The sequence below is a fragment of the Argopecten irradians genome, chromosome 8 (genome assembly GCF_041381155.1).
Source record: "Argopecten irradians isolate NY chromosome 8, Ai_NY, whole genome shotgun sequence".
Lineage (NCBI taxonomy): Eukaryota > Metazoa > Mollusca > Bivalvia > Pectinida > Pectinidae > Argopecten > Argopecten irradians.
Genome location: NC_091141.1, coordinates 23,688,166 through 23,715,819, shown reverse-complemented (window position 1 = coordinate 23,715,819; position 27,654 = coordinate 23,688,166). Strand labels below are relative to the sequence as shown.

At 33.8% G+C, this 27,654-nt stretch overlaps 1 protein-coding gene across 4 annotated transcripts; it reads right to left on the bottom strand.

The window, feature by feature from the left end:
* Positions 1 to 855: 855 nt before the first annotated feature.
* Positions 856 to 27,654, bottom strand: LOC138329731 (mucin-22-like). Of its 4 annotated transcripts, XM_069277017.1 has the most exons (10): positions 27,436 to 27,652; positions 19,695 to 19,994; positions 18,783 to 19,082; positions 10,959 to 11,255; positions 10,025 to 10,321; positions 8,477 to 8,773; positions 7,141 to 7,437; positions 5,251 to 5,553; positions 2,142 to 3,614; positions 856 to 1,747 (listed from the first exon to the last, which is right to left on the bottom strand). In XM_069277017.1, the coding sequence occupies exons 1-9, from the start codon at positions 27,467 to 27,469 to the stop codon at positions 3,298 to 3,300; spliced, it is 2,442 nt and encodes an 813-aa protein (XP_069133118.1). In that variant the 5' UTR covers positions 27,470 to 27,652; the 3' UTR covers positions 856 to 1,747; positions 2,142 to 3,297. The 4 variants fall into 4 exon arrangements, with proteins under 4 accessions (XP_069133118.1, XP_069133120.1, XP_069133119.1 ...); XM_069277019.1 differs by lacking the exon at positions 10,959 to 11,255 and having other exon boundaries at positions 27,436 to 27,654; XM_069277018.1 differs by lacking the exon at positions 10,025 to 10,321.

Here is a 27,654-nt window from a genome sequence, read left to right as displayed (position 1 = left end):
ATTAGCCACATCATATCACTTATTTGCAACAAGCCACACAATGTATTAATCATTTATCATGTGGCAAATGCGTCACGTGACACTTTCATTTATCAGACAACAACGTATTAATCACCAATAGTAATGGTATTATACCCTGTCACTAAGCTTCTTTAAATCGCATAACTATACAATTGTAAAAATAAATTATTTAAACTGATTAAATGCATTTGTTCACACCTAAGAATATCTTGATGTGTATTTACTGTCTGCTGTTTTGTTTTTGTTGGTTGGTAAATATACCATTCTTGACTACAAAACTAAAAGTGTATTTTTGGGAAGTTTGGACAATGCTTTCATCGGATATTGATGCAACTTGAAGACAAGCTAAGTAGTCGTTAAAGACGCATAGCCAATGTACTTTTGTGTATTTTGTCCTGGTTATAAAATTTGATAGATTTTCATGAATATTGAATGAATAACATTACTCAACGTATCCATCCAGAAAGGACGAATTTCTTTTGAGAAAGTTACATTTAAAACCAAGTCGGAACCAATACAATCTATCAAAACTACAAAATACAAACAAAACAGAAATTTGTTTGAAAGCAAACAAAAACGGAGTGCGTACATGTATAAACTGGAACATATCGTTAACATTTTAAAACACTATGACATATATTGCTGTTCTAATATTTTCATTACGTTATAGTAACATCAAAATGGTACAGAGCCATTAAGTCATGAATAGGTGAACAATAGGGTGACAGTGCCGACGACTGTATGGGGTCACCTACAAATGTAAAGGTGCCACGGTACCAATATAGCCTTTATATGTATTCATCTACACACTTACAAGTAACTCAAACAACCATATTGAATGAATACGGCCACACCCTCAGAGGATGACAGAGTATTTATTAAATCAACAACAAATGATATCCCTATATAATACATGACAAAACTTAGGTGAAATACAATTACACATTTTTGTTTCAAGAAAATATAAACCAAAACCTCAATGTGAGGCTTACAAAGTTAACCGCTAAAAAGACAGTGAAAACATCTTCCCAACTGAAGGCACCAACTGAAACAAAATATTATTGCGGTTCATGTGTTCCGATGTTTACTATGTCTATATGTGACATATTGAATAGCTTTGTCTCTAGGGGAATAACTCTTGCAATGAAAGAACAATTATCTCCCTTTGGCAATATAATGTAATCTTACTACACTCATACAGCTGCATACTCAACATCAGGATGTGTTTTCTAAGGTAGCATTATAACAATTAAAATACCACTTTTTGTATATTCCATCATTACAAGATGGAGAAAGAAGACGGATGGGAAGTTGATCCAAAGGTATCGTATTGGTAATTTTGGAGGCCGTATGCATCATTTTTCCTCTTTGACAGTTTTGGTTCTTAACTTATTAGACTTTGCTAGTAACTGATTGTAATACCTCTTGCATCGTTGAGTAAATGATGTAAAATATTAAAAGGTTGGTTGCTTTTTGAATAAGACACCATTGAATTGAACAGATATGTCTTCAGTGTTTGTTATGCACCGTCTTTTGGCCTGAAGACACCAATTTCCAGTGAAATTATGCTAAAATGAAGTCATTGAGGAAAGAAATAGTCTTTGTTTATCCCTATTTCAATGTAACGACGGGAAAATGGACATTTTTATCTAAATACACCATCTTGTGAAAATTTCATCTCGGTGTTACTGGTGTTCTGGACAGTATTAAAACTCAGCGGCACCATCTGAAATGAAAGTCAAGATCCTCTTAAAAAATCGTGAAATACACAATCATTACACCCGCATTTACGGGAGTGGAAGGTTTGCAAGGTATATGTATTACAGTGACGAAACTGTTGTATTTCATGTATATGTTTTAAACAATGTCAACATATAATTCAAAGATTTATCCATGTTTCATATTTATTAATAATTTGTCTATTGGAAATCAAATGCAAATCAGTCGCCCTGAAAAGCCTCTATCCTACTCTCTTACACTTTTGTTTACATGGAAACATTTCGACGTTATATTGCCCAACTCTTGTTTACAAGGGGACAATCTGGACAGAGATGTATATTTCCAGTTACCCATTGTAACCAAGTTAACAATCGCATGTATTACGTCAGGATAAAAGTTACCTTCAGTAGCTGTGTAGTCTGTTCCATGGAAGCAGGTGACGGTACCAGTATCACTATCCAATGTCGTGATTTCAGTGATTAGGACAATCATATATATGTGATGGCAACTTCAGATCCAGAGAAATGAACGTCATTATAATGTGAACCTGTATCCCAAAGCCAAACCTTAGAAAAGAGGCGCATCACACAAGTCAAACCGAGCACGTAATTTCATACTCTAGATATATTCTAATTTAATTATGATATATCTTAATCATTCATTAACAATGATAAAATCTTAAATTTTATCAATTAATGAAAAAAAAACCCGTAAAAATATATTTTACTTTATAGATCACACTCTTGAATTACTTGTATTTCTATATTGTAATCATGGATGGTATTGACAAAAATAATGTGCCATTCATTGTTCTCATATATACAATTATTCGATTATGGATTTTATTATAAAGTTGTTTGTAGATACATAATGTACCATACTTTTGTAATCGAATAGTGCTATTGAGGTATTTAATGTATAAATTTGCACACTGACAAAATACAGCATTTTATATAAAGTAGCACAACATGATTCATTTATAAAATTAAGTTCGAAGACAAACAATAACGTGATAAAATGTTACGAGAAAACAATATGATGGGACAACGTACCTTATCTTCTGTCGTGATACTGGTATTATACTGCAAATTAGATATCTACATACTCGCATTTAACGTACACGTGCACATTTACGCGTTCATCGCTCACTCAGACGCCAGACAAACACGTCATGAACACAATGTCAGCACACAAACGAAATACAATAGAAAACATGAATAATTAAACATGAAGACAACCTAATGGAAGTGTAATCAGTGTGTTTAAACCTAATTGTATTGTATATACTATATTATGTGGTATATGTTTCTAATGTTGGAATTTTTTTTAATAGCCACGTGTGTAAATATATCAGTAACCAACGGCCTGAAATATAAAACTCATGAAGTTAATCAAGATAATTGTAAATATGTACGTGATTCCTGACAATTTATTTGGTACAGTGATAAATTGAATTGAATTATGTTACAGCCAGTTCGAAGAAAAAATAACAATAAAAAATCATCTTGGTGAAAAGAATATTAATGACAATGACATTTTATTGGTTCATTACGGACGTCATTCATTAAATAGTCTACATGTATTGTATAAATACTTACTGTTTGTCACTGACAATGTGGTCACTGAGCTCTGTCCAGTACCTATAACATTACTAGCCGTACAGATATACTGGCCCTGGTCACTCGGCTGGACTCCACTGATGGTCAGGGATGGTGAACTAACCGATGATCCGGTGTATTTTCCAGAGATGTTGACGACTTTGAGCCATTGGACAGACGTATGTGAGGGATTAGCAGATACGGTACAATTCAGTGTTACAGTACTTCCGGTCAGCACGCTGTAGCTTGGCTGGGAAACCACAACAGACGGTTCATCTGATAACAAAAACCTTATTAACCTTAATTTAATTCAAAAATGTATTCAGCTATTACGTGATAATGTGTAAACTGACAAGAATTGACCGAACGCCAGACATATTGTAACCACGCCTTGTGCTCGCAAACGCACGTGGACGTATTCAATGGTTTAGCAAATCAGCAACGCTGTGTTGTTTATTACCAGATGTGCATCCTATATATATTTGTAACATTTTCATTGAAAATGTAAATGGAAGAGATATGACCGGACAACAACAGTACTTATTTAAACAATGATGAAACTGTATGCTAACATTCTAAGACCCGATAGATCTGTACACAACGTTTAGAATACACTACAGGCCTACTTGTGTTTGTACATGTAAATCCTGCATGTTCCGCGATTGACGTCGTTTTATTTGAAAACCTCCAAAATCCCATCCTTAGTAACCCAGGCGATATACACACTAACGTTGATACATTGCTGACAGTGGGTTACCGAGAATGCCAAAATCCGGAAATAATGACATGTTCAAATAGGGTACCATTATAAGATCCGTGTAGTCAAGTAATTTAAAATGTGAATTGATCAAAGCAGAACTCAAATGATCACTCATTGGAGGAAACCCTGTGGTCGTGACACATCTCCTTTGTGCAGGCGGTTTTAATCGGACGCCGTGTCACAACTACGTTAAATATCCTGCCATGTTACTATGCAAACGCCTAAAAATAAACTGATTTGTTCTGTGAAAATTTTAAAAGTTTTCCACTTGCCAAGGTCCGTCATTTTGGAAAATACTACAGATTGGCACTTACTGCTAATAAACTGTGGCATCATTGCCACTAGCACTGTTGGTGGTAAGGGATGGGCCTTTAACTGTTAATCTTGTGTATTTAGTTCCGTCAATAGTAAGTGTGGTAGCTACACCATTGTCGATACGCTGCCAGAAAAGATTAGTTTATAAAAATAAATATAAATATAAGAACCCTTCTTTATTCAATTTTAGTAATTGATACATATCCCAAACCTTATCTTACTCCTAATCTTGTTTAAATCCCAACCTTATCATTCTCCTAATATTATAAACTTCCGCTCTTATAGTACTCCTAACCTTATTAAACTCCAAACCTTATCATTCTCCTAACCTTGTTAAACTCCTAACCTTATCTTTCTCCTAACCTTGTTAAACTCCCATAATTTATCTTACTCCTAACCTTTTTAAAAAAATACTCCTAACCTTGGTGTCTTACTCTTAATCTTAAACGTGCTGCTTTACCCTTAACCATTAGGATGTCTCCATACTTTGTGACAGTATACAACTTATCAGATCGTATCATGAATAAAATATTCTCATAGAAACTTTTATTATCAAATGTCTAATAAGCCCTCGGATTTACAAGCACGTTTCCACAAATAAAATGGTAGACGAATACTGTAAATGGAAAACGTTAAACAAGGGCAATAGGCAAGGTGTTCTCAATACACGCAGCAACCACACCCCAACAACACATCCTTAAGTTAATCTCGGTGTAGTTTAGTCCTTTTAGAAAATCTTCATTCTTTTCGCAAAATTTCCTAGATAGGTCAGACTTCTCATGGAGTGGTTGCCAGATGATTGCGTAATGTTTTCAATAAATGATCTTCCCAACTCACTTCCAGTAACCGTCAGTGTAGTAGTCGATCCTGCCGAGGTGCCTACAACATTGGTGGCAAAGCAGCTGTATATTCCACTGTCAGTGGGATTAACGTTGATAATAGTTAGAGATGGCGTGCCGACTTGCGAACCAGAGTAGTTAATATTGTCAATGGTGATTGACTGTGTACCGGAGCCAACATTGCACTGCCAAAATACATTGGTATGGGCTGGGTTCGCATTAATTACCGTACACCAAAGAGTGATAGAGGTTCCAGTTGTGGCAGTGTAAAAAGACTGTGTTACTGCAGTCGTTGGCACAGCTAAAATAAAAAATCAGTGGTCTGTATCCCTCAATGATTTTTTATTTTGTTTATATTATAACTTACATTAACCAATTATATTAACCAACTGTCATGAATACCAACAACTTATAATATGACGTAATTATCATAATAAAATTGTTATGTTATAAGTGTCACTCGTGGGATAATGGATTATGACTGTTGAAAAGGCTGTTTCTTTCTAGAACAAAAATAACTTTGGTGTTTTCTTCCTGAAAGAAAAAGTCTAGGACAAAACGCCCCTCTGGATAATGGACAAAGAGCTCTTCCGGACAGAGGTTTTTAGGACAAATACAGCTTAGAGTACCGTTTGTTCCATTATTCTTCAAATTCTCAAAATCAGTTTTTCCTCCTTATTGTCCATACCAAAAACTACACAGATTATCCTTTACCAGACGTAGAAATCAATGACAGTTGTGTGTTTTCAGTACCTTCAGTGCTGGCCCCTCTCTCTATAAGGGTAGAGCTAAATTACGTTATCAATCACTTTCATGTTCAGTAAAAAAGATCTTACACATTTTATAAATTTATTTAAAAGTACGTTTTGTAAAGTGTCCTAGCCATTTGCAAAGTTGTTAAAGATGTAAATAAAGACATTTTCTGATAACTTCATTTGTATGATTTACTATGAAATTCCATTAATTACTATGATGTGCAATAGATATTTTATCAATATATAGTGTTAATTGCTCGTAAAAAACAAAATTTCAACCACTAAAACACACATCCGATGTGATGACATCAGAAATTAATCTGATCCATATGGAGTGGAGATTGACATAGGTGTCACTAGATCAGTGTTGTGTAATATGACAGGTGTCACTAGATCAGTGTTGTGTAATATGACAGGTGTCACTAGATCAGTGTTGTGTAATATGACAGGTGTCACTAGATCAGTGTTGTGTAATATGACAGGTGTCACTAGATCAGTGTTGTGTAATATGACAGGTGTCACTAGATCATTGTTGTGTAATATGACAGGTGTCACTAGATCAGTGTTGTGTAATATGACAGGTGTCACTAGATCAGTGTTGTGTAATATGACAGGTGTCACTAGATCAGTGTTGTGTAATATGACAGGTGTCACTAGATCAGTGTTGTGTAATATGACAGGTGTCACTAGATCAGTGTTGTGTAATATGACAGGTGTCACTAGATCAGTGATGAGAACAGCGGCAGGTGTCAAGTACAAAATGAATACCATGGAAACTTATACGGTCCTCTTAAATATTTATTCACCTTGAGCTAACCGATACATAAATGATTGCAATTACCAGGAAAAAAAAGGTTTGGTATCAGTTAAGTAAGCATGCTAAAATATGTGTTCTCAATATATACCAAAAATGTAAGGTAAGATCATGGTAATTTCAAATCAGCTTCAACAAAATATACTCATTAAAAAGAAATAAACAAGAACATGTTATCCGTGCAAAATGATCTACATTTATGACTCTTAGATAAGGAAAACGTCAGTATTTTGACCAATATGATCAATGACTAATTACATTGCCAAGAATTGATGATAAGCTTGCTAAATAGGAAATAAAATTACAACATTAAACTTACTTCCTGAAACAGTGAGCGTTGTAGAACTTTGTCCAGTTCCTACAGCGTTGGTGGCGAAGCAGGTGTAGGTACCAGAGTCAGCGATCTCTGTGGATATGACGGTAAGAGATGGGGTATTGACTTGAGAACCAGAGTAGTTAACATTATCAATAGTGAGGGACTCTGTTCCAGAGCCAACATCACGTCGCCAGAAAACGGTAGTATGGGTGGGGTCGGCTGACACTGTACACACTAGGGAAATGCTGGTTCCTGTAGTAGCACTGTACGAAGCTTGTCCCACAGTGACGACAGGGATGGCTGAAAAATAGATATAGAAAACAGGTCAAAGTAGCATACAGGGATGGTTGAAACAATGGATATAGAAAATAGTACACAGTAACGACAGGGATAGCTGAAACAATGGATATAAAAAATAGGTCACAGTAGCAACAGGGATGGCAGAAACTATTGATAAAGAAAATAGGTCACAGTAGCAACAGGAATGGCAGAAACAATTGATCTAGAAAAAAGGTCACAGTAGCAAGAGGGATGACTGAAGCAATGGATATAGGAAATAGGTCACAGTAGCAATAGGGATGGCAGAAACAATGCATATAGAAAATGCGTCTCAGTCGCACATGCGATGGCAGAAACAATGAATATACCAAATTGGCCACATTCGCAGTAGAGTTGCAAAAACAATGGATATAGAAAATAGGTCAGTAGCAACAGGGATGGCAGAAACAAAGGTTATACAAAATTGGCCACATTCGCAATAGGGATGCATAAACAATGGATATAGAAAATAGGTCAGTAGCAACAGGGATACATACAAAATGGATATATAAAAAAGGCAACATCAGCACCTGGGATGGCAGAAACAAAGGATATAGAAAATAAGTCACAGTAGCAATAGGGACGGCACTAACAATGCATAGAAAACAGGTCTCAGTAGCACCTGCGATGGCAGAAACAATGGATATAGAAAATAGGTCACAGTAGCAACAGGGATGGCTAAAATAATGGATATAGAAAATAGTGTTCTGTCTCAAAAATGATGCAAGGAATTACCAAACAGTGAGCGTTATTTGGCATTGTCCTGCAGTCAACTACTTAGTAATACTTACACTAACAATTAATTCTGCAGCGTCTTGTATTTTTATCTTATTATCTATTCTTACGTTTATGAACGTTGCAAAAAATGCCCAAAAGACATGTATATTAAAAATACAATTTTGTATCCAACACCCAAGATGATGCTACTATATTAATAATAACCTAATATTAACCGTTTCTTAATTTCAAAGAAGTGATTTGTATAATTAAGATGGACAACATTTGTATTTAAAACACTTACATCCAGTCACTGTCAGTTGCGTAGTAGCGCTTGATGTTCCAGCAGCATTAGCACCAAAACATGTGTATGTTCCTGTGTCTGTGGGATCTGCTGAGATAATGGTAAGAGATGGAGAGGATGTGCTGGCTCCAGAGTAGTTAACGTTATCAATAGTGAGTGTGGAGGTGACTCCATTGATAGTACGCTGCCAAAAGACATATGTGATGGTCAAGGATGACGTCACAGTACACTGAAGGGTGAAGGTCGTTCCTGTGGTGGTGGAGTAGGAAGTGGAGCCAACAGTCACGGTCGGGGCAGCTGTGAATACAAATAATATATGTGATCTACTCATCAAGGCATTTATATGATTAGATGTAATATTAACTAATCTAGTCGCTATAGTTTACAATGCTACGTTAAACGAAACCATACACATATTACAATTACTAAAGTACAAAAAATTAAATTACAAAAGTCTTTAAAGTAAACAAACATAGATAAGAAATTATAGAAAGAAATGGCTTAGCTCTGTATATGCTATTCGTATTTTTCAATTTTTAATTTTATACTGCGAATGCATGATGCAATACGGCGGTTTCGAGATCCAAAATCAACGTGGGTAAAGTACTATTTACCGTGGATTAGGCCCACCTGCCGGTGATTATGACGTCACAAAAATTACGTCAATTGACGACGTCATAATCACCGAAAGGTGGGACTAATCAATGGTAAATAGTGCTTTACCCACGTCGTTTGGGATCTCGAAAACCTCGTATTGTAGAGTAATCCTCCAAATAAGAATGTTCCACAAATTCAAGCAGAAGGCCAATTCCAGCTTATATCGAAGCCTCCATTTGTAACAAAGGGGCAGAGCTCTGAACCAGGTGAATGTACCTTCAACTACCTTATTCCAGTATAGATCATTCACATTTTTAACGTATCTAGATTATTGCTGCAATCAAGCTTCATTGAAATCGCTCCAGTAGTTCAGATCAGTTTGTAACAAAGGGGCTACGTAACTTAAAAGGTGTTCCGATATAGAATGCACACATTTACACTATATAAGGACTATTGCTGTTGCCAAGTTTCATTGAAAAGTATCCAGCTGTTTAGGAGGAGGAGTCGTTTTGTAACAAAGGGGTATTACTCTAAAAAGGCGGAGGTATTTTGTTCCTATATTGTTACGCACATTAATACTTTATATAAGAATTATTGCCACTAAGTTTTGTTGAAATTCCTCCAGTAGTTTAGGAGGAGTAGTCTGTCGATCGTTGTGTCTATAGACAGACAACCTGAATCCAGTATACCACCACACCTTACTTCGTTGCTTAGGGATATAATTATAAAAGATCCAAAACAGTTTTGATGACTTCTAGTCATCTAATAAAACCCTTGCAAGATATTTATACCTACGCTAACAAACTTCACGGCCAACACCAGAGCCACAGAGGTAGCTCAAGGTTACATCCATGCCAAAGCGAAAAATGAGTTTTGACAAATCGGGCAACAGAAAATCATGTTGTGCATAATTATATTAACTTCTACCGACAGCAGTATTAAAACACTTACATCCAGTCACTGTCAGTTGTGTGGTAGCGCTTGTTGTTCCAGCAGCATTAGCACCAAAACATGTGTATGTTCCTGTGTCTCCGGAATCTGCTGAGATAATGGTAAGAGATGGAGAGGATGTGCTGGCTCCAGAGTAGTTAACATTATCAATGGTGAGTGTGGAGGTGACTCCATTGATAGTACGCTGCCAGAAGACATGTGTGATGGTCAGGGATGACGTCACAGTACACCGAAGGGTGAAGGTCGTTCCTGTGGTGGTGGAGTAGAAAGTGGAGCCAACAGTCACGGTCGGGGCAGCTGTGAATAAAATCATACACATGATATAATTAGAGCGCTGTCATCAAAGCATTCATATGGTTATATGTAATATCAAAGTCGCTATAATTCACAATGCTACTTTTAATCTAATGAAATCAAGATCATCATTTAACATTGACTTAAAGACTTAATAAAGTTAAAAAGACTTGAAATTAAACATACGTACTGGATTAAAGCTCAATCAAAGAAATAGCTAAGGTCCATGTTGTTAATATTTTCTTTTCTATTTCGATATTGAATTTATTATTTTCCAAAATGTAATTAATAACATATACAGGAAACCGTTCGAAAAAATCAAGACAAACCCACAATACTTAAATTAATGTGAAACAAGCATGCCGAGTCATCATGGGACAATATATGACAACGTGTCCCAAAACATAATCAGATGCAATCATTTATCAAATAGATTATATACTAGCAATATCTGCAATATATAGGTGATCCTGCTTTCATATGAAACCAGGACGGACAAAGAAAAAAAAGAACAACCAAATTTAGGCCCAAAGTTGTATCAGTGTCAGAGCCAAAATTGAGTGGTTAGACAATTAAGTTGAACAGACAGCTAGTGCATATTTATGACAACTATTACTGATAGCAGTATTAAAACACTTACCTCCAGTCACTGTCAGTTGTGTGGTAGCGCTTGATGTTCCAGCAGCATTAGAACTAAAACATGTGTATGTTCCTGTGTCTCCGGAATCTGCTGAGATAATGGTAAGAGATGGAGAGGATGTGCTGGCTCCAGAGTAGTTAACGTTATCAATGGTGAGTGTGGTGGGGACTCCATTGATAGTACGCTGCCAGAAGACATTTGTGATGGTCAAGGATGACGTCACAGTACACTGAAGGGTGAAGGTCGTTCCTGTGGTGGTGGAGTAGGAAGTGGAGCCAACATTCACGGTCGGGGCATCTGTGAAAATCAAATAAAAGTAAAATAAATCTATTTTTACTATTTGTCTCATTCATTTATTTTGTCATTAAATTGAAGTTTGACTTAAAATAAAGAAACATGACAAAATCCAAAATATGCTGGTATTCAGTAATTTCAAGATATGTCATTGAGTAAATTTGAAATGGATATCAATAAAGATGTATCTATTAAAGTCATCTAAAATATGCAAACTCTCAATTCTTAAGTATTTAATAAAAAGTAACAAAAAACACTAGATGTCACTCTTGCTTGGGTCTCCAAAGAAGATACCTAGCGATCAAACCAGTTTAAATATTTTAAAAATAGAAAATGTGACCAACTGTGAATTCAAAATTGAAAGAAGACTCTAAAAAAGCTTTACCTAGGCCCGTGTTTCACTAACAACCCTGCGTTACAAATGTATAACGCCAAAGAGACATTTTGTGATCCACAGTGTAGAATAGTCCTTTCCTTCGTATCCACATATGAAAGATGATTTTTCTCTCACACATTGATGTTTTATTACAATTTAAAGATATTTAACCGCGACTGCAAAACATGGAATTGCCGTAATAGTTTTAATACGAATTATGTTGTTTGCAATCTTTGTAGTAAACTAACCTACCTTTTGAAAATAACATTACAATTTTATCCGGAAAATAGTAATCTTTTGACGTCACGAGGTTTTGAATCGGTAATCATGTTATACAGCCTCATACGACACGAGTGTATTACATGGGATAAACCAGTATTACATCCAAAGGTATGATAGAAAAAAAGTATGTATTGTGTATGTGTAAGCTACATTAAAACTACTAACTTGTATAATGTTTAAACAACATCGTGTACTGGTAACGAACTGATTTAACCCCTTAACTCCCAGATACGCCAAACTACGCCAATAACGTGTCGGTGTTGAACAAATTGTCATAACTCCCTTATTTTAAGAGCTATCGAGATACTGATTATATCTGCTAAAACTAGAGATAACAAGTAATATTTTGTGTTCTTATAAAATTTTCATTTAACAATGTCTTCATGATGTTTTATTGAGTTTAAAAAAGATGCAGACTGAAAAACGGAACATTTTAAATTGATGACGTCGTCTTTCTGTCGGCGTAACATTCAGTGCACGGACCCGATATGGAATCCCTTGCTAATCAAAAAGTACTGAAAAATAATGCTTGAACTTCATACTGTTGATAACTTAGTATCCCAATTTTATATTTATCTTGCAATATCTACAAACATTTTTTTTCAAAAACATAGATTTCATCTAAAAAGTACGTGCGATGTGTGGTTTTATGCGATACATAGCAATATGTGGTCAGTTTTAACCATTTTTTCTCACCAATCTTGGATAACTTATAGATACGATGAAAGTCAGGAAAATAATGAACAATATACACAAATTTATCATTCATAACATACCATATTAACAATACAACGACTCCATAAATCAACAGATACATCCACGGAAAATTGCTCAGTCCCACGACTTGACGTTGATCGGTTTCACAAGCACCTGTGCGAAACCGATCGGCGACTTTACTAGAACACACGGATAATGGTCCTCAATTTTGCAGTTAAAAAACTCTAAACTCTTACGCAAAAATGTCAAGAAACATGTTTACAGTGATTTCTTTGACTGTATTCAAAAATTAAATTAATTCAGCAAATAAATCTTGCCGACGACAGATAAAACTATTTATAGTAACGGGGATTTCCCCGGACTTTCATTTCTAAAAGTTTCATGTATTGAAGCACACGTGTCCGACGCCGATTATTTTCTATGGTGGCCCGCATGTTTATAGCTAAATTGTTAGTATTGATTGACTAGGACATCTTATGAGTGACACTGTCATAATCACTGAGGACCTAATTAACATGGCTGTGTTATCAGCCGATATACATGTAGATCTACTGTACGTACGTGATACATGTACAATGTGCATGCGTGTAAGTATGCCGGACACGATGCGAAGTTTTCTGAACACAAAAAATACAAAACATACATTGTACCTAATATGCCGTAACCTCATCGTAAATATTAATTTGTATCAATACCAATAGAACTAAACACATATATACATAAGTTATATGTACATGCCGTGTAAATATAAAAAAAAACATTGATACGATATATATACCCATACATAATTTGTGGATTGGAATACTAGATTAACTTCAAATACTGACTATGATATCTTATCTTTATTTTAAATATATACATTTTGTTTGATATTTAGAAAATTACTGATTACAAGTAATGGAAATAAATAATTTATGTGTCAATGACAAAATATATTAGACAATCTATAATGATATTCAATATCCAGATCATTTTTTATATTTGTTTTTTTAAATATGATTCTTCAAATTTTACTGTAATGAATTTGTTCTTCAAATACAAACTAGAAATGTCCTCCAGGAGGAGGTCAACTAATTAATCCAGTACAGTTTAGCAAAAATAGTCTATTGACATGTAAATAAAACGTATGAAATGAAAACAAAGGAATCTATGTTTTGAAATTTTAGGGGGATCCTGACACAAACACAAAGTTCTACATTTTTTTTTACAATTCTTCAAAAAGTGTTCCAATTTGGATAGATCATGTTAACTTATGTAGTGAAAGTTGCAGAGATACAATCATTTAGAATAATGACACCTTTCATATACATACCTATACATGTACATCATGTATAGTACAGATAGATTCAGTATCAATAAAAAATCTGCTCTTAATCTCAAATCAAAGATTGACACAAACAATGTACTATTTGCACTAAAAACATTAAAAATGCAGGTTGTCTGATCATACAAATAAGTCAACTGAATCTTAAACATTATCTTCTTTATATTGCATATGCATTTACATGTAATCCAAATTATGGTTTTCCGATGTTAAGTGACAGGGCAACTTGAGCAGAGATACAAAATGTATAAACATATTTTGCCTGTAAAGTTGTTCATGCTTTAATTGACACAAATGTATAATATTATGCTCTGTGATAGAGATACTATTGATATTTGTCCAGAAAAAGATTAGACTAAAAAAATGTACATGTAAAATCACAATTTGGAAAGGGGTCAGATGTATTTAACATAACCCTGTAATGAGACTCAGCATTTTCATCATGTCTTTCTGCTTTCTTTATTAAAATAATCATATATGATTTTTGAATTGTTTCTTGTTGAAATAATACATGTTTTTTATCTTTAGCAAATCATTTGTAAAAAGATCATATGTCAGAAAACAATGTTCAGATACATGTTTATGGATTTATTCATAGCTATATCAAAAGTGCACATGTAGTAAAAGTGAAGTCAATTCTTTGGAATTGTTATCACACAAGTACAAGTTGTATAACTAAACAAAGACCACATACGTGTATTACAATACATAACATATGGGGATGTGGATGTGGCGCAGTGGTAGAAGGCGCAGCTATGTTTGGCTAGGCGATTGGGTGCCGTAGATCGTGAGTTCGAGGCCCGGATAGGGCACGAGTCAATGAATTGTCATGATTTGTTAAATTGTGTTTCTTTGATATTTAACATATATACAGGTAGACACTGCAGTGTGTCTACAATCTGAATAAGACATAGTACATGCAATGTACATGCTATGTAGATACTGTAATATGGTCAAGACATAACATTCATATATGGCAAAGATATGAATCATATATGTAGACACTGCGCGTATCATTCATGTGTAGACACAACAGTTATGGTCAATGCATAAAACATATACATGTATAGACACACAGTGTATCTACAATATGGTCAGACACTGCAGAGTACCTACAATGTGGTCAGTACATAACACACATATATCTGTTGACACTGCAGTGTATCTACAATATGGTCAAGACATAACACACATATATCTGTAGACACTGCAGTGTACATGTATCTACAATATTGTCAAGACATTAGACATATACATGTGTAGTCATTGCAGTGCATCTACATTAGAATATGGTATATACATAAAACATACACATGTATAGACACGGCAGTGTACATGTATCTACACTATGATCAATACATAATTTAACACATATACATATGCATGTTTGTAGACATTGCACTTGTATAACCAATATGGTCGAGATAACACATATATATATATGTAGACACCACAGTGTATCTACAATATGGTCAAGACATAACACACATATATCTGTAGACACTGCAGTGTACATGTATCTACAATATTGTCAAGACATTAGACATATACATGTGTAGTCATTGCAGTGCATCTACATTAGAATATGGTATATACATAAAACATACACATGTATAGACACGGCAGTGTACATGTATCTACACTATGATCAATACATAATTTAACACATATACATATGCATGTTTGTAGACATTGCACTTGTATAACCAATATGGTCGAGATAACACATATATATATATATGTAGACACCACAGTGTATCTACAATATGGTCAAGACATATCACGTACACATGTATGTACACACTATATGCAGTGTATCTGCAATATGATCAAGAGTCAATAACACACAAGTATGTGCATTACATGTAGTCCGCTAAACCTGCCTATATTTTTAGGCTTCTATTTTTTTATTTTGCCAAATATATAGACAAAACAAATTTATTGAAAAAAGCCTAACAATATAGACAGTTTAAGCTACTACATTACATGGTACAATATGGACAAGGTATTCATCACATAAACACGTATATGTACGATGCATTTTTTTGCAAATGTATATAGATGTATATCTGGGAAAAAGTGAGGGCTTCTACCATAATATATATATATATAAGGTTGTCTTTTTAGTAACCAAGCAATAAAGAACTGGACATAGAACACACAGATGATAAATGATTAATAGAGATGGCTTGTATTTCTATCAAATATAGAATATGTATATGCGTTTTTGTCTTAAAAAAATAACATGCAAATTATTATGAGTACATGTACATGTAGAATACACAAATTTTGTCAAGAAAAAACAAAAGCTGTCTGCAAGTCTTTTACTCTGTATTAATTTATTACCTTAATGGATATTGATACTTTTGTGTGGATAATTTTTTTGTTTGTTTGATTGATTAACGTCCTATTAACAGCTATGGTCATGTAAGGACGGCCTCCCATGTATGCGGTGTGTTGCGTGTATGTTGTGTGAGGTGCGTGTTTTGGGAGACTGCGGTATATTAATGTTGTGTCTTCTTGTATAGTGGAACTATTGCCCTTTTTATAGTGCTATATCACTGAAGCATGCCGCCGAAGACACCAAGCAACACACCCCACCCGGTCACATTATACTGACAACGGGCGAACCAGTCGTCCCACTCCCTGTAATGCTGAGCGCTAAGCAGGAGCAGAAACTACCACTTTTATAGACTTTGGTGTGTCTCGGCCAGGGGACAGAACCCAGAGCCTTCCTCACAGGGGCGAACGCTCATCTCAAGGCCAAAAGTGAGGCGGTGCCAAGGGAGGCATTAGGAAAGATAAAGTCAGTTAGAAAGAAGAGAAAAGATAAGATCCCAAATTTAGTCGCCTTTTACGAGCATGCAATAGGGGCAGCAGGTACAATTCTAACGCCCTACCTGCAAGGCATTGTGTGGATAAACTAAAGAAACTTACAATGTTGGTAAGTTACAAATTACTGCAGTATACTATGAGAGTACCGTATTGCATTTTTATTGTGTACAGATATATATTTATATATATTATCTAAACATCTTGATAAATATTTGTAAGCCAGCTTGCTACAATGACATACAGGTTATGATGTTGGTTTTTGGCGTTCCAAAAAATTGAAATGATCTGAGTATGAATATTAATATTTAATATTATAAACAGTAACATGTCAAACAAACGATTTTGCAACACATTACATTTTTTTCGATATTTTAGTCAACTGGAAGCCCGTGAAAATGGTTCTATCAGTGTAAAATCACATTTTCCGTAGTTTATATTTTGGTTGCCATGGTAATATTTTTTTACGCAAAAGATAAATGATTTGATACCAATTCTGACCACGTTCTCTTTTGAAATTAATACGAAAGGTAAAAGATCACCAAGCCTGTTAAATATAGAACAAACTTTCTCTAGATGGAGCAAGCCAGGTGAAACACTAATTTAAGCATTTTCAAAAATCATCGGTTTTTAATTTTGTTGGTAACCATGGTAATATTCAAAATTAAATTGAAATTATGGCATTCGATGAAATTTTTAACCCTTCTGCAATAATATACTTGATTGTTAGGTTGATAAGTTGACATCTAAATAACTTTCATTGTCTTAAGACTTATAAATGTAAGAAACTTTAACTTTTTTGTAAAAGTCCAAAATTTTGGTTGCTATGGTAACGTAATTAATGTGAAAACACCATTTTTCTTACAAAATTTGAAAAGGTCGTGATCTGAAGTTTCTAAATATACATGGGTTGATTACCAAAATTATTGCTGCAAAAGGGTGAAAAATCACTTTGAAAAAAATGTCAGATTTTCGAGAACTCTGCTAAAAATTCTTGGGAGTTAAGGGGTTAACAGCATGGTATACTTTAAACCAACTGATTTTACAGCATCATGTACTGTAAACCAACTAATTTTACAGCATCGTGTATTGTAAACAAACTGATTTTACAGCAATATGTACTGTAAACCAACTAATTTTACAGAACCATGTACTGTAAACCAAGTGGTTTTACAGCATCGTGTACTGTAAACCAAGTGATTTTACAGCATTGTGTACTGTAAACCAACTGATTTTACAGCATCGTGTATTGTAAACTAATAGATTTTAAAGCACAATGCTCTGTAAACCAAGTGATTTACAGCATCGTGTACTGTAAACCAAGCGATTTTACAGCATCGTGTACTGTAAACCTAATGATTTTACTGCATCGTGTATTGTAAATCAAATGATTTTACATCATCGTGTACTGTAAACCAACTGATTTTACAGCATCGTGTATTGTAAACTAACTGATTTTAAAGCACCATGCATTGTAAACCAACTGATTTAACAACATCGGGTATTGTAAACCAACTGATTTTTACAGCACCATGTACTGTAAACCAATGGATTTTACAGAACCATGTACTGTAAACCAACTGATTTTACAGCACCATGTACTGTAAACCAACTGATTTTACAGCATCGCGTACAGTAATCCAACTGATTTTAGCATGCAGTTCAATTTTGCATACTTAACGGGCAAGCAGAAATCGCAAAAAAACAGTTGCTGTGAATAAAGTCTCAATAATGTGTAAAGTAGACCCATGTGACAGTAGTCAGACATGAAAACGCAAAATTACACAACTATAAGCAAGGCAAGATTTTGCGCTTACGCCGTCCCCATATAGTTTTCTGCATCAATAATGAAATAGAACCCAGCTTAAGTTCTTATATACTTTTCCAATCACATAAAGGATCCCCATTTTATATTAGGGGGAGGGGAACATTTATAGAATACACAGCGCAAATCCTTAAAGATGAAAATAACAAAATACATTCGGTATATAATACTTACTTCCAGTTACAGACAATGTAGTGGCAGCACTGTTACCAGTTCCAGCACTGTTGACAGCAAAACAAGTGTAAGAACCAACATCTCCGGAATCGGCAGCGATAACTGTTAAGGACGGTGTGCTTGGGGATGACCCAGAGTAGTTAACATTGTCTATGGTCAGGGTTATAGTATTGCCGCCAATGGTTCTCTGCCAAAATACAGTGGTTACAGTTGTAGCTGATGATACTGTACAGGTGAGTGTCACACTAGTTCCTGTTGTTGTACTGTAGGCAGACTGTGCAACAGTCACAGTTGGTACAGCTGAAAACAAAGGAACATAAACTATAGAAACATATCACTGCTACTATTGGTACTATAAGCTTACTTGGTACATTATATTACGAACTTTTGTTCTACTATAGAAACATATCACTGATACTGTTGGTATTATAGTCTAACTTGGCTCATTATATTATGAACTTTTGCCATGGTTCTTAAAAGTAAAATAATGTTATTAAAAAATATAATTACTTTCCGCCTGCCACGACCTAGGCCGCGCACAGCTCTTACTGGAGCTAAAAATACACTAAAGGTAAAATTCCACGTGACGTATTATGGAACTCCCATGTCCAAAACAGATTGACCCTAGAAGTCAATTTCATTATTCGCTTATTTTTTCAATACTTTAAACAAAAGTTATGTGAATTTTCAGTTTTTTACAAGTATTTGTTAACATGACATCATCATAGGAACGTCGTAATGCTTCCAAATTGAAGATGTCTTCGGTATTTGAAATCACATGTACTAATGACGTCACACCATTGTCTAACGGGTGTGAGTTGTAATTGAGTTTTTAATTTCCCTAACTCGGTCGTGGTCTGTGTTTAGTTTTACCTGAAAATTGATATGGCTCATTCAAGAACATATGCTTACCGGATACAATGGTGACTGTAGCTGTAGCACTGGAGCTAGTTCCAGCAGCATTTGTAGCAAAACACTGATATGTTCCTGAGTCGGTTGTGTCAGAATTGATGATGGTCAATGAAGGCACAGTAGGAGTTGAACCAGAGAAGTTGATCCCGTCAACAGTGATTGTTACAGTCCCCGATCCTATATCACGCTGCCAGAAGATGGACGTGACAGTGGTGTCTGAGGTGACAGTACAGCCGAGAGTGATGGTCGTTGATACCTGTGCACCGAATGCAGTTTGTACAATAGTTACATCTGGCGGATCTGAAAGAGAAGCATTGAACACCTATAATATATCATCAAATGTGCTACATCGCCTCCAAATAGTATCTTATAATTAGTCTTAAATTTAGCTACTCACCTACAAATAGACCTACGAAAATTAATACCTTCCCAATAAATGTCGCACACTTTGCCCTTGATATTTATCGTTTTACGACCTACCTTATATGTAGGCCGCATGTTAAAGTTCTGTTCTAAGTTATATTGCATAGAGTGTAATGGATGCGTTATAAACAATGTAGATTGCAACAAGGTCAGTCAGGTAATGAAAATGTGTACCTGTGTTATGCTCCTTAGATCACTCTGTCAGCCAGAGACAGTTTGGAGTACATAGGTCATGATGTTCACAAAACAGAGGTCAGATGATATTAGTTTGGAACACCCCTCGTATCACCACACACTAATAATCCAATTGTTATTAATTCATAGCATTGCACTTTGTTAGAAACTGAACTAATTGCAAAACATAACCAGTCTAAAATACTTTAACCCCCGAATTCCTGAAATAAATCTGTTTGCTAAATGTTTTAAATGAAATATTTCAAATTTGGCTGGTCTAGTAAATGTGTTTCCTTCTTCAAAACCAGAGCTAAACGTACAATTTTCGAGTACGACGCTGGAAAGCTGCATCGCCAACCCAGACCCCAATCTAAATACAAGTACTTTTTAATAATGGAGTAAATGTTGCATACTCAAACTATTTGTCAAAATTAATGGTAAACGTTGTGTAATAAATAGAGGTTGTACATATTAATAACTTGAAACCATAGGCTAGTGTAACTGAATTAACCCCGAATTTGATAGTGTAGACAATACTTACATGTACTGTTGGAGCACCTATAGTAGTACAAAGTAAATACTAGCACAACAAATAAAGTACTAATACTAAAACATGTACAGCGTACTGTAGGCTGACCGTGCTAATACCACATATATACTGTAAAACCCTCTATTGGGTAGTAAGGCAGACTATGGCATATGTTGACAGTTTCAACAACTAAAAGTCTACAACAAGGATTTGTCTTACAGTTGAGATAATATGATAAGGGGTATCGGTGTCAAACTACATGTAGCTATTCTTAGACGTTCAGTAAGTAGAAATGCATGGAATAGTTGTTTTAATAATTAAAACGATTCGTTATTAATACATTCATTTAGCAATTAAAATTTTTAACGGTCCAGCACCGTATTCGTTATTCGGTTTTCAATTCTGAATAACGTATCAGGTACCGGCATCTTATTCTTTTCTCAGTACGACTTACATACCACCACCGGATTCGTTATTAAAACTGATTATCGAAAAACGATCTAAAGAGGTGTTTTACGGTTTTAAAGTCTCGAAATGATGTCTATGTATATTTTACGGAATAACGAATAAAGTGCTGGTACCGGATTCGTTATTAAAAATTGAAAACTGAATAACAATACAGTGTTGGCACCGGATTTGTTATTCGAATCCCGAATCCCGAATCCGGTGCTATCTTTACATTTATCTAATTCAACATAATATATTCACTGGTATGTTAACCTAATCGTTGATTGTGTTAAATTCCTTCTCAATGTTACAAGGAACAGGTATATCCTAACATTTATCAACGTGAAATACACACTTCATACTGTAAACTACACTTCATACTGTAAAATACTCACTTTCTACTCCAAAAACACACTTTATACTCTAAACTAAACACTCCATACCCTAAAAGAAACACTTCATACTATAAATACACACTCAATACCTCACAATACACACTTCATACTCAAAATACACACTTTATACTTTAAAATACACACTTTATACCCTAAAATACACACTTCATACTCAAAAATACACACTTTATACTCTAAAATATAAACTTCATACTCTAAAATATATAGTTTATATGCTAAAAGACACATTTCATACTTTAAATACACACTTCATACTCTAAATACACACTTTATACTCTAAAATACACACTCCATACTCTTAAATACACACTCCATACTCTTAAATATATAGCTTGTATGCAAAAAATCACACTTCATACTCTAAATACACACTTTATACTCTAAAAGACACACTTCATATTCTTAATACACACTTTGTACTTTAAAATACAAACTTTATTCTCTCAAATACACACTTAATACTCCAAAATACGCACTTTATACTCCAAAATACGCACTTCATACTCCAAATTATACACTTTATCCTCCAAACCATATACTTAATACTCAAAAATGCACACTTCATACTCCAAAATATACAGTTCATACTCTAGAGTGCACAATTCAAGCTCTTAATACACACACTTAATACTCTAAAACACATACTTTATACTCTAAAATAAACACTTTATACGACAAAATAAACACTTCATTCTCTAAAATATGCACTTCATACTCTAAAATACACATTTCATACTCTAAAACGCACAGTCCATGGTCTAAAATACACACTTTATATTCTAATTTACACAGTTCATTTTCTAATTTACACACTCCAAACTATAAAATACATACTTCATACTTAAAAATACACATTTCATACTCTAAAATACGCATTTCATAGTCTAAAATACACACTTCATACTCCAAAATATACAATTCATACTCTTAAATACACATTTCATACTCTGAAATACATATTTCATATTCTTAAATATACAATTTTTATTCAGAAATATATAATTCATACTCTTAAATACACAATTCATACTCTAAAATACACACTTCCTACTCTAAAACACACGTTTCATACTCTGAAATACATATTTCATATTCTTAAATATACAATTTTTACTCCCAAATATGCAATTCATACTCTTAAATACACAGTTCATGCTCTAAAATATACACTTCATACTCCAAAATACACACTTAATGCTCATGAATGTACCATTCATAAGCCAAAATATACCATCCATACTCTTAAATACCCACTTCATTCTCTAAAATACAAACTCCGTACTCTAAAATACACATTTCATACTCTAAAATACACACTTCATACTCCAAAATATACACTTCATACTCTAAAATACACATTTCATACTCTGAACTACATATTTCATATTCTTAAATATACAATTTTTACTCCGAAATATATAATTCATACTCTTAAATACTAAGTACACAATTCATACTCTAAAATACCACACTTCATACTCTAAAACACACAGTTCATTCTTTAAAATATACATTTCATACTCTAAAATTCACACTTCATACTCCAAAATATACAATTCATACTCTTAAATACACATTTCATACTCTGAAATACATATTTCATATTCTTAAATATACAATTTTTACTCCCAAATATGCAATTCATACTCTTAAATACACAGTTCATGCTCTAAAATATACACTTCATACTCCAAAATACACACTTAATGCTCATGAATGTACCATTCATACGCCAAATTATACCATCCATACTCTTAAGGATGTACTCCTCTGAGAAGTAAAAAATTTTCTTGTATTAAACTTTTTTGCTCATATAGATTTTTGGAAATAGGAATTCATATCGTAAAAGAAAATGGAAGAAAAAACGTATGTCCGTGTGCTCGTTTTTGAGCTATTGTCACTCAAAGATACCTAGTTGACAAAATATTGGATTTTATGGGAATTTTGTCGTTTTGACCATATACAGAAGAAATTAAAGCCATCATTTCCTAATGAGGTGTTTGATATGTATGGATGTTTGTAGAATTTATTTTCATACTCTAAAATACACATTTCATACTCTAAAATACACACTTCATACTCCAAAATATACACTTCATACTCTAAAATACACATTTCATACTCTGAACTACATATTTCATATTCTTAAATATACAATTTTTACTCCGAAATATATAATTCATACTCTTAAATACTAAGTACACAATTCATACTCTAAAATACACACTTCATACTCTAAAACACACAGTTCATTCTTTAAAATATGCATTTCATACTCTAAAATTCACACTTCATACTCCAAAATATACAATTCATACTCTTAAATACACATTTCATACTCTGAAATACATATTTCATATTCTTAAATATACAATTTTTATTCCCAAATATGCAATTCATACTCTTAAATACACAGTTCATGCTCTAAAATATACACTTCATACTCCAAAATGCACACTTAATGCTCATGAATGTACCATTCATACGCCAAAATATACCATCCATACTCTTAAGGATGTACTCCTCTGAGAAGTCAAAATTTTCTTGTATTAAACTTTTTTGCTCATATAGATTTTTGGAAATAGGAATTCATGTCGTAAAAGAAAATGGAAGAAAAAACGTATGTCCGTGTGCTCGTTTTTGAGCTATTGTCACTCAAAGATACCTAGTTGACAAAATATTGGATTTTATGGGAATTTTGTCGTTTTGACCATATACAGAAGAAATTAAAGCCATCATTTCCTAATGAGGTGTTGGATATGTATGGATGTTTGTAGAATTTATTTTCCAGTAGTCTTCTTTAAAAATATACCAGTTTTGATTAAAAAGACTGATAGTTTTCCTCAGAACAACAGTATGTGTTACCCCTACCCCTTAATTTTGAACTACAAAATGCACCATTTTCAGCCAATTTTTGCCAAATTTAACCCTTTATAGAAAAAGTTCTGGTATTAAACGTTTGTTAATAGTTTGCATATCTACAGGGAAATGGTTGTTCTTTCTAAATCAGGCAGAAAAATGGGGGGTCCGTGTTCTTACTTTTTGACCCCATTTGAATATTTGTTGTTTTTCAGTATTTTAGAGTAAAAAATAAAAGTGCTCAAATTACCATTAAATGTTAAAATAAAGTGACAAAAATGTATCATTTCACACATTAATGCTCAATATTTTGATTACCGCTTACCCAGTAAAGATTTACAACAATAATTAGCTCGATACAGCTAAAAATACTGGCGCAGTGATGATTTAAAGTTGTATGGTCTATCACTTTCGCTCTTTTTGTCGTAATGAAAACTGTTTAAGTGTAATACATATTTTTCGCCGTCTGTCTGAGTTTAAAACTTTCTAATTTTACCACTTTTTATAAAGTTACAGCACCGGAAGTATTTTTAATTATAAATGTAAAAAATCTTTTTAACGTGTACACGTGAAAAATAGGCCCGAAAGATGCCGAATCATTCCGAACTCTTCCGAACGTCGTCGCGATAATCTCGAAGTAACACGAGAGTTGTAAAACCAAGAGAAAATGTCAACAATTTTTTCATAAACAAAACATGTGGTCGACCTCAGCAAACTGGATTTACAAAGAAATTAATTCTCGCTCATTACAATATTTGATACACACAATATTGAATTACGTCAATGCGTAAATTGGATGGTTCAAATACTCGCTCTGTGGACATATATATACATGTACCAGCACGATTTGCTCATATTAGCCAGAAGGAAAACGTAAACAAACACATGTGCGCTTACGCTAGTTACCTTGATCACCACGTGCAGGACGTGTGGACGTCAGTCACGTGATACGATTCGGAATTCCGACAAAACCCGAAGGTACTGAACATGGCGGTGATTGAAGGCGTTTTATTCAAAACCAGGAATATATGATTCCTAGATTACGGCTCTCTTACAGGCTGACATATGGTTTTGGGGAGCTTAATCATTAAGTTACATGTCCATGTTCAAATATCAAATATTAAAGCGACATATCGTTACAATGAAAATTACCAGAAATACAACTTTAAGTAAAAACAATTTCAGAAAAAAATGGTAAAATTGTGGCTCTACTCAAAGTGAAAAAAGACACAATTCAAAATGGCCGCCAAATGGGCCATTTTTTTAAAATCCCCGTATAAAAAAATCTACTAAAAATAGAAATGTAATTTTTTGACAAAATTTGCAACTGGCAACTTGCTACAGATATTGATAGATTTTATTTGAAAATCTCATAACTTCTTTGATCTATGTCGAAACGAGACTTCAACGGGACTGAAACCTCAGAAGAATACAACCTTAAATACCCACTTCATTCTCTAAAATACAAACTCCGTACTCTAAAATACACAGTTTATACTCCAAAATACACACATTATACTAATACACATTTCATACTCTTAAATACACAATTAATGCTCTAAAATACAAACTTCATACTCCAAAATATACAATTCATACTCTTAAATACCCATTTCTTACTTTAAATACACATTTCTTACTCTAAAATACACATTTCTTACTCTAAAATACACATTTTCTTACTCGAAAACACACAGTTCATACTCTTAAATATACACATCATACTCCAAAATCACACTTCATACTCCACAATATACCATTCGTACTCTAAAATACACACTCCGTACTCTAATTGAAATACACACTTCATACTCGAAAGCACATAGTTCATCGTCTAATATACACACTTTATACTCCAAATTGCACACATTATACTCCAAAATACACACATCATACTCTTAAATACACATTTCATACTCTTAAATACACAATTCATACTTTAAAATACACATTTCATACTCTAATACACACAGTTCAAACTCTAAAATATACACTTCATACTCTTAAATACACAATTCATACTCTAAAATACACATTTCATACTCTTAAATACACTATTCATACTCCAAAATATATAATTCATACTCTTAAATACACATTTCATACTCTGAAATACATATTTCATATTCTTAAATATACAATTTTACTCCGAAATATATAATTCATACTCTTAAATACATAATTCATGCTCTACAATACACATTTCATACTCTTGAATACCCAATTCATATTCCAAAATATATACTTCATACTCTAAAATACACATTTCATACATTTAAATGCACATTTCATACATTTAAATGCACAATTCATACTCTTAAATAAACACTTCATACTCTTAAATATACACTTCATTCTCTAAAATACACAATTCATGCTCTAAAAACACACAGCTCGTGGTTTAAATTACACACAATTCATACTCTAAAATGTACACTTCATATTCTAAAATACACACTTCATACTACAAAATACACAATTCATACTCTAAAGTACACACTTTATACTCTGAAATCTACAATTCATACTCTTAAATACACACATCATACTCTAAAATACACACTTCGTACTCTAATATAAACGCTTCATATTCCAAAATACACACTGTATACTCCAAGATATACAATTCATACTCTTAAATACACACTTTATTATTTAAAATACACACTTCGTACTCCAAACTCTACAATTCATACTATTAAATACACACTTAATACTCTAAAATACATACTTCGTACTCTAAAATACACACTGTGTACTCCACAATATACAATTCATACTCTTAAATACACACTTCGTACTCTAAAATACACACTTCATACTGTACAAAAACACACCACACCTCTCATACAATATCAAGATCCTAAATCTCCTAAACAAACACACTACTTACTTTGAGATAGAGTCCCTGGTAGGATGAGTATCATAAATAGCAGCAGGACAACCGGGTGAGAAACATTTGTAGGAAGGTTTATTTTGAGACCTCTCCAGTTAGTCAGTTTTGTATCACACTTATATGCTTAAGACTTTCCTTGGGAGAGTAGCGCATCCGATGTACCGAGGACGAACAGAGTTATAAATCGTTTTCACAATCTATTCAGAATCTATATCT